This window comes from Stegastes partitus, unplaced genomic scaffold (assembly GCF_000690725.1).
Source record: "Stegastes partitus isolate 25-593 unplaced genomic scaffold, Stegastes_partitus-1.0.2 Scaffold1204, whole genome shotgun sequence".
Lineage (NCBI taxonomy): Eukaryota > Metazoa > Chordata > Actinopteri > Pomacentridae > Stegastes > Stegastes partitus.
In genome coordinates, this window is record NW_007578935.1 from 39,228 (window position 1) to 48,414 (window position 9,187).

Sequence of the window (9,187 nt, forward strand, 5' to 3'; positions counted from 1 at the left end):
ACATCCAGGTTTTTATTACTTTAGTCCATTAATATTAAAGGTTTTTATGACTTTAGTCCATTGACATCCAGGTTTTTACTACTTTAGTCCTTTAATATCCAGGTCTTTAGTTCAATAATGTCCATGTCCGAGTCGTACCTGCTCTTTCCGCCCCCTCACCTCCTCCACGTCTTAGCTAGCTTACCTGTTGACCCTAAACACCTGTTGTGTCTCTCCTGGCGGCCCACCTGTCAGACGGCTCGTGGTCTGTCGGTGCAGACGGTAAGCTGAGCGGACGGAGGATCGAAGCTCCTCGCTGTGTTTTCCCTCCATCAGTGGTGGTGTGTTGGTCGTGTGTGGTGGACCTGTCAGTGCATGGACCGTCTGAGCATGTTCACAGGAAGTCAGGCGGCTCCGATACGTGAGCTGAACACGAGCGCATTCTCAGACTGAACTCTTGATGAGAGCGCTTTGCCCTCCTATGCAGACCGAGTCGCTCATTTTAAAGCTAAACTGACGTAAAACCTGCATGTGGTTGGTCTGACGTCTCCTTCTGAGTCTGTATTCGTTGTTTTGTCTTCATGCCCGTCTGGTCTGTTGGTCAAGAAGAGTCATTCCTCCTCAAATGTCTGCTCCACCTTCTCAGATTTGCCTGAAACTTTATTAGCATTAAATGTCATTATTTACTAAGAAATATGTGAAATTTTAGCTTGATTTGTCAAATCTGTTTTGAGGTAAATGCCATTGACCCACTTTCAGCAGGTTGTTCCTCACATTGACGTTTGAGGCTGTCTGAATTTACATATTAGACTGAAGCATGGCGGTGGCAGCATCATGATGTGAGGATACTTCTCGGTAAAGTTGCTAATCTTCTCAGGAACTATTAAAAATACAAACCTGAAAATGTCACTGTTCTCATCATGTCATGGATTCAGAACCTGTGATACTGCCAAGCTTATCTTTAGCTTCATCTCCACATCATGATGCTGCCGCCGCCGTGCTTCAGGCTAAATTCAAACAGCCTCAAGTTCAACGGGTGATTTTTAAAACTGATCTATGAAGCTAAAATTTCTGAACTAGCGTTTTAAATATTCATAGTTTATGATGAAAATGAAGTTCAAGTCGATCAGAGATGGTCGATCAGAAGGTTCCTGTGGTGGAATAACTCATAAATAACTGGGGAACAGATGTCTTCTTACAGTAGATCTCAAAAGTTCACTCCTCGTCTGCTTTGCGTCCCTAGTTATGGATCTAAAACCTTCTTGAGGAATTCATTTTTGCTGGTGTTTTCTCTGTAAGGAAACCGAACGGCTCGGTGTCGTCTGAGGACGGTGTCAGTTTGTCCTCTTTTGATTCCCTGTGTCTGCATGCCAGCGGTTTTAAACCAGCAGCAGCCTCTGTTTGCAGACTTTGAGCTCCTTTTCTGTCTCCTTTCTTGGTTTCTGCCTCTTCAGGTCGAGTCCGAACCCGGAGGACGAGTGCAGGAAGCGGTCCGTCGGACAGTCGCGGCCGCAGCCGAGGAAAAGTCGTGTCTCAGTCTCAACGTGAGCAGTTTGATTTCTGTCTGATGAAGCTTCTCGTATGGGATGGTTACCTCCATACTTATCCAAATGTTCTGGACTTTCACTACAGCTGATGTGTCTACATGCCACCTGTGGCTTATTTTTTACTCATTTTCAAAAGTTAAATGTTGTTGAAACACAAACTGGCCAAACTCCATAACTCACATAAATCTGATCAGACATTTGAAGCAAACTTTCTGCTCAGAACGTGCCGAGCTGTTTGATGTCGTCTCTCCTTGACCGTCTTTTCTATGTTTGAGTGTTTCTCGTGAACAAAATGGAAGCAGAATGAAGGTTTTAAAACACTCAGGTGAAATGTTTCTTCCTGCGTTTCAGCCGGCAGTCGGTCCGGTTCTCCGGGTCGACTGCTGAGCTCCACCTACGGCCGGATCCCCAGACCGACCATGGGAACCGCCGCCGCCGCCGCCGCCAGCAGCAGCCTGTCCGACAAGAGCCGACCTCGGGGTCACCGTAGCCAGGGCTGCAGCCGGGAGACCAGCCCCACCAGATCAGGCACCGGTGAGGGTTAGGGTTACGTCTCCAAAGCTGGAGGTCACTGGAAGGAGGCGGCTCAGATCCAACGGGCAGCGAGGTGTTGAAGGAGTCACTTTAAAGCAGCTGACCTCTGCTGTGCCAAAGCCCTCTGTATGATAACCTGAACAGAACCGGGCATTCAGCAGCATTTCTACGCTTTGTGTCTGGATTTAAGTTGTGATTTAAGAACTAAAAACGAAATCATTGGTCTGAGTTTGCAGAATCACCATCTGCTAAATGATCTTTAGGATCGTAGTGTCTGACGATACGGTTTTGGAAATCAGAAACCCCGACTTCTTCTCCTTCCTCTTCAGCATTTGGATCTAACTTGTGAGACGTGCTGTTCATTGTTGTTTCTTCCTGAAGGCGACTTGCATGCAGATCTCACCTCATACTAATGACTAAAAGCCAATCTGCCGCCTCCCCAAGTCTCTCTTCTCCTGCATTGCTAACTGTCTAGCTTCAGGTGTTCCATGTGCTACGAGCTAAACTCTCCTCCTGCACTGCTGTGTCTGTCTGTCTATCCGTCCGTCCGTCCGTCCAGCCCGGAGTCGAATCCCCCGACCGAGCATGAGTCAGGGTTGCAGCCGCGAAACCAGTCGCGAGAGCAGCCGCGACACCAGCCCCGCCAGGGGCTTCTCCCCCCTGGGTGAGTACGGCACCAAAGACCCCCAACAACACCTCCGTCTTCCCCATGTTGATGTAATTGAAGGCTCTGTGATGCTTGAGGAGCTTCTTGTTCCACAGTTGTAGCATTCTGTCAGATTTCCTCTCAGCCTGCACTGCCTCCATCACTGCCTGTTTCTCTGCATGCGCTGCTTTCTGGTGTCTCTTCTAATAAACAGTCTAATTAAAGCAGCATGAAGACTGTGCACTCGAGCTGATGTAGAGGGAGTTTGTATAGGGTGGCTGAAGTTACTGGTGGTCTCACGGAGGCCTGGGCGATAAAACAACAACACTGATGGACTCCACATCAGCAGCAGCAGAACAATCATCAGATAGAGCTGCAGTGAAGCACAAACGTTTGGTGGCCTTAACACCTCCAGGCACACTTCCTCTGGATCATGTCCCCTCACAGCAGAGCTATGTATCAGGTCATGGTTTTGAAACCTCGTGTCTCCCACCACCTCCACCTGAGTGATCCACCTCTGGAGATCTGATCCGAGGACCGACGGACCCCCACTCCACGCTGAGATTAAGTTTCTGGACGACTGAACTGGTGCAGGTGTCACCGACGGGCCTCTCCATCGGCACGCTGACGTCTGGTCGGATACAGTCGAACCACGTGTCCCCCATCAGCTCCACCTAAGCAATGAACTTCTGGAGGCCTGGTCCGACTTGGCGTCAGGGTGCATGGAGGCCGATGTGCGGTCCGGTCCGGTGGCACTCAGACCAGGTCATCCGCTCTGGAACTTCACCTTCACGTGGTGGGGCAGCTCCGTCCTGGTCTCCTGAAGGTGGGCAAATTCTTCTTTGAAAAACAAAAACAATAATTGTCAGTGCTTGGCCTTGTGAGATGGTCCGAGGACCGCCGGACCCTGGGGTCCTGTTCGATGATACCCGGATCAGATCATCCACCCCTAAACCTCAGCATGAGTCCAGTTCCATCGCCCAGCCCTGTGTTGACTCAGTGCAGCCAGAAATGTGTTTTTTAAAGACTCAGAGTTTAAATAAAATCCACTCCTGGTGTCTTCTGACTTTCCCTCCAGCGACCCGCCGTCACTCCCGTTCAACCAGCGCCCTGTCCTCTGCAGAGTGCTACTCAGGTGACCCGTGAAGCGGATCTGCTCAGTTAACAGAACAAGTCCATTAATGCTCTCATGGCTCTCGTCCATTCATCCGGCTGCTCGGCTGATCGTCTCCCTGCACGGCTGAAGGTGGCTCAGAGTTGGACGTAGTCACCGATAAAACCCTGTGAAGTTCTGTCAGCGGCTGTCTGGTTCCTCTGAGCCACCAGAGGGATGCTGGATCAGACAGAACCGAGCAGAAACCGGCAGAACTTGGAGGTTGTTTCTTACTTTGCTGCCAGTACATCTCATTCGCCTGCAGGGGGCGACATTGAGCATCAGCCAAGTCCAGATTTTGCTGCTTTGGAGGCTTCATGATTATTATTTGCAGGAAAAACACGGTTTCGATGCAGCTTTGCTTCTCCTTTGGTTCGTCATCATGTTGATGTCGCACACATGTCTCATCTAAAACGAGTTACGCCACATTTTATTGTATATTTTGCATTTTCTTTGTAGTTCTGCTGCTTTAAGAACACGGCTCATTGCTTTGGGTTGGGTCTGGTCTACGACAGTCAGGTCGCCAACAAACAAACTCACCTCCATTTAATCAGGACTCTAAACTAGCAGGATCTCTAAACAAAGCCCAGCCTAAACAATCATTTATGAAATCATCTCATCCAATTTGAACTCTGGTCGAGGTTCCTGAATTCACTCAAACAGGACCAAGACGCTCTTTTCTTCCACCTCAAGTGTCCTCCTCTGACGTCTGCTTCACCTTGTCCTGCTCAGACCGGCTGTCCCATCAGGCTCGGATCTCGGCCTCCGTCAACGCCATGAAGATCCTGAACACCGGCACCGAGGTCGAGGCCGCCGTCGCTGACGCTCTGGTGAGAGGGGAGGGAGAGAGTTTCTGATTTATTGTTTAAAACACCATCTGTGAAACTTTAGCTTCATGTGTCCGATATTTTTCAAGATGCTCTTTATAGAAACTGCACGTTGAATGTTGAGGCTGTTGGAACAACTCAGTGATTTAAAACATGAAAGAAGATGTGGAGCGCCGCTGTTGAAGCAGAATTCACAATAAATAAAAATCAGTTGAGATCAGACACTTACAAATCTACTTGTTCTGCCAATATTCAGCCAATCAATCAATCAATTGATTACACGATGAGAACAAGCGTGAACATTTCAGGTTTTATCTTTACTGATTCTGAGATATTGTTGTTCAGATAAATGTAAAAGTGAAAAAACCTGCTGAAAGTGGTCGACGCCAGCAGCTTCAACATAATTAAGATTCAGCGATATGTTAACAAAGACCTTTTTATGTGCTGTAAGGATGAGTAGACTGACATGATGAACCAGTAACAGCAGCTTTATCCTTCAACACCAAGCTGCTGATGTGGTTTAAACCCCGACAGTGATGCAGTAACGCCCTTTTTGCTCTTTCTCTCTGGACTTTGTTAACTGCAGCTCTTAGGAGACTCCAGGAGTAAGGTACAGACATCTCCGCTCAGTCGTGTCTTTGCATGCAGAGCATGAAGCTTCACTCTCTGGCTTTCACTTCAAACAGAACAAACACTTAATTCCACCTGGAGGCCTGTTGGTCTGTTAGTTTAAAGCTGCTTCTGTTATTTCTAACGTCATCCGTTGAGTCTGAAGCTGTGCAGAGTGTCTGCCAAATTTTCATCACGTTCATCAGAGGCCTGCATGAGTCTGTAGCTGCACGCTGGATCACAACGTTTAGGTTTCTGTGCTGTAGCTGTAGAAGCATCCAGAACCTCACTTTCTCCTCCTCCTGGCTCAGCGGCGGCCGGCCCGGCGGCGGTTCGAGTCTCCGGGGATGTACTCGGACGACGACGCCAACAGCGACGCCTCCAGCGCCTGCTCGGAGCGCTCCTACAGCTCCCGCAACGGAGGCATGGCGCCGCATTTCCTGCGCCAGACGGAGGACGTGGCCGAGGTGCTGAACCACTGCGCCAGCGCCAACTGGTCCGAGAGGAAGGAGGGTCTGCTGGGTCTGCAGAACCTGCTCCGGAGCCAGAGGACGCTCAGGTGAGTGTCAGGGCGTCTGCATGCAGCGCACAAGACAAACGTCGAGCTCCAGAGCAGTGTAGAGATGCACCAGCTGTCCAGGATCAGGACAAAGCACTGCAAAGGAGGCTCGGAAACACAAGGTTTAATATATATATATATAAATGTATTATGCAAAACAAATAAAACCTCCATTTAATTTAATTTACTTTCCCTATCTGGCAGTTTTATCTAAATCAAGTTGGTAAAAAAAACAAAACAAAAAGAAAACATCCCAAATCTCCCCCAAAAAGTTTAAAACAAAATGATGTATAAGTGTAAAAAAAACTAAACTAAACCAAAAAAACTCCATTTAATTTTTATCTAATTTACTTTCCTTATCTGGCAGAGTTTTATCTACATCAAGTTGGGAAAAAAAAAACAAAAAAAACTCCCAAATCTAAGAAAGATTTTTTTTAAAATAAGATATATAAGTGTTAAAAAAAAAAAAAGAAAGAAAGAAAGAAAGAAAAGAAAAAATACTGTGAAAGCTAGATAACTATCATAAGAAACTAAAAGAGTCCAATATTATACATACAATGGAAAGAAAAAAAAAACAAGAAGTAACCTGACATGAGATGGAAGGTTCTAAACTACATTAATTTAGATTTAATCTACTGTCGTCATGCTGCACCATTTTTATGGAGCTGGTTTAAATATATATATGTATATATATATATATTTAAAAATATCTAAACAAACACAAGAATGCAGATTTTGTCTTGAGGAGAGTCTGAGGAAACCGTTGTGTCGTCTAAAGGTCTCTTTGCAGCATCTCTAAAACTTCACACAGTGTTTGTACACAAACCAAACGTCGCTGGAGGAACCGTAGACAGCTCCTGAGATGTACTCTGGGAAAATAATTCTTTTATTGTAAATATTAGGACCAATGAAAGCAGCCAGAAGCCACAGAACACATGAAGTCTTCATCAGAGGTGGAGGAACATCTGGACAAACAGACACCACATGTAAAAACACGCAGCAGAAATGAGCCGACTGTCAATAAGCATTGTGTTTGCACTTCAGTGAAGCCAAACCAAACTGTGCTAACGTTTTGTGTCTCAGCCGCGTGGAGCTGAAGAGGCTCTGCGAGATCTTCACCAGGATGTTTGCAGACCCTCACAGCAAGGTGAGTCCAGCAGCCACTCACTCACTCAGGTTGTAGTTTGTGGACTAACCGACCGTGTTCATCTGCAGAGCTGGAAGCTGCACTTTCATTCCCTGTAGTTCTGGGTTCTGACACAGCGCCCCCTGCTGCACCGTGTTCACCTCTGAGATGCTGTTTAGTCCTGCTGGATTCTCAGGTTACAACACTGCAGTGCTTTCTGACAAGTTTATCGGTTGATTCAGGACAGAATGCGACCGTCTGCAGTCCTGTCAACATGCTCCATGTCTGTCATATTTAAACCAGAAAAAATAGCAGGACTTTACAGACACTTTCCTTTTGTTTGGGAGAAAAATTACACAAATATTAGAAAATTATAAATAACTTCATGGACCGTTATTTTCCAGATTTTCCCTGTTTTGTTAAATTATGGATAATATTCAGTAAAATTACAGAAATAAGTATGTAGCAGTAGTTTACATGTTAACTATAAAAACAGGACGACAACATCAATAATGTCCACGTCAAGTATTCACATCATGAAAAAAGTATTTGTCCTTTACAGCATTTCACTGTAAACGTGCACCATGTTACAGTATTTAAAAGGAATATATATATATATGTATTCCAGATATTTAATGTTATTTGAAAGAAAGATTATGTATATTAGGAAAGACAAAAATGACAAATAAGTCAGGGTTGATTTACAGATTTTCCTGTTTGGATAAATTTGTAAAAAACAAAACAAAAAAAAGAAGGTGAGAAAAAAAAATCCTAATTAATTTATTTGTAACATTTGACTGCTAAATTACATCATTTTTAAAATGATTATTTCAGATGAAACGCAGCCGTTTGCAGCGTCCGGTGTGAGTTAGATGACGGTTGGTTTCTCCGCTGTGGCAGGTTGACGTTAACCAGCCTGAACACGTCAGAGCCGTTTCATATCAGTTCATTAGTTCTGTGAATGCCGTCCATCCTGGCGTGGAATGAGGTTTTTGTGACTCACTGGGCGACAGTCAGAGCAGACGGCCTGTGAATGCTCCGTCCAGGTCTGCAGACTAACCTGTGCTTTCTTGTTGCATGCCTCCTCAATGCTGCTGCGGACGCTAACAAACACCAGAGAGTAAGTGTGGACTCGCTTCATGACCCGTGGCGTGGCTTTGCTGCTGGGCCGGCCCTGACCGAGTGTGTTTTCAGGTGTTCAGCATGTTCCTGGAGACGCTGGTGGACTTCATCGTGCTGCACAGAGACGACCTGCAGGACTGGATCTTCGTCCTGCTCACCCAGCTGCTGAAGAAGATGGGCGCCGACCTGCTGGGCTCGGTCCAGGCTAAGGTCCAGAAGGCCCTGGACGTCACCAGGTCAGCGGAGAGCACTCGTGTTCCAGGTTTAGTGAGTCAGGCTGCAAACACAGCATCCTAGAGGACGGATTTCAGGTTGAATGTCACCTGGCTGAACTCACAGCTGTGCTTCAGGGTAGCTTCAACTTTGGAGGAACTTTTGGTTTGAAGATTAAACTTAAGACCTCAAATGTCCACCTGTGACAGTAAAAGGGAAGTGATGCAGCGGTTATTCTGTTGGTAGAAGTTAAAGTGAAGTTCCACAGTTCCAGTGTTCGTCCTGCTGCCTGGATGTCCCGTCACAGCGTCTGTCTTCTCCTGCGTCCCGCTGCAGAGAGTCGTTCCCGTACGAGCAGCAGTTCAACATCCTGATGCGCTTCATCGTGGACCAGACGCAGACGCCCAACCTCAAGGTCAAGGTGGCCATCCTGCGCTACATCGAGGCTCTTGCCCGCCTCATGGACCCGGCCGACTTCGTCAACTCCAGCGAGACCCGCCTGGCCGTCTCCCGCATCATCACCTGGACCACCGAGCCCAAGAGCTCCGACGTCCGCAAGGTACCGCCTCCCGCCGCCGCCCAGCTGCTTTCACTTCAGTGTCCCGGTTAGTTATTGTGTGTTTCTGTTGCCGTCCCGCTCCCACCCAGACGCTCCATAGCTGGGCAGGGGAGGACTGGTCGGGCCGAGCCGGCACCGTGGCCTCTCTGCCCGGGGAGGCCCACCTGGAGGACAGGTGCAAGCAGGTAGATGCTCCACCCGCCGGCATGAGCGGCGACAATAACCCCTCTAACGCCGACGTGGACGCTGCTCGCTCACGTTTCAGAGATTAACAGCCGAGTCCTTCTCGCACTGACGAGTTAGAAAGGAAACA

The 9,187-nt window shown here is 47.4% G+C and overlaps 1 protein-coding gene across 1 annotated transcript in view; it reads left to right on the forward strand.

The window, feature by feature from the left end:
- The window catches only part of LOC103368788 (CLIP-associating protein 1-A-like), a 61,416-nt gene that overhangs the window by 36,681 nt on the left and 15,548 nt on the right, over positions 1 to 9,187 (forward strand). Inside the window, 9 exon segments of the mRNA XM_008297271.1 lie at positions 1,393 to 1,530; positions 1,852 to 2,060; positions 4,592 to 4,689; positions 5,273 to 5,296; positions 5,607 to 5,854; positions 6,938 to 7,001; positions 8,098 to 8,100; positions 8,175 to 8,338; positions 8,652 to 8,874. Of these exon segments, the coding sequence (XP_008295493.1) occupies positions 1,393 to 1,530; positions 1,852 to 2,060; positions 4,592 to 4,689; positions 5,273 to 5,296; positions 5,607 to 5,854; positions 6,938 to 7,001; positions 8,098 to 8,100; positions 8,175 to 8,338; positions 8,652 to 8,874 (1,171 nt within the window).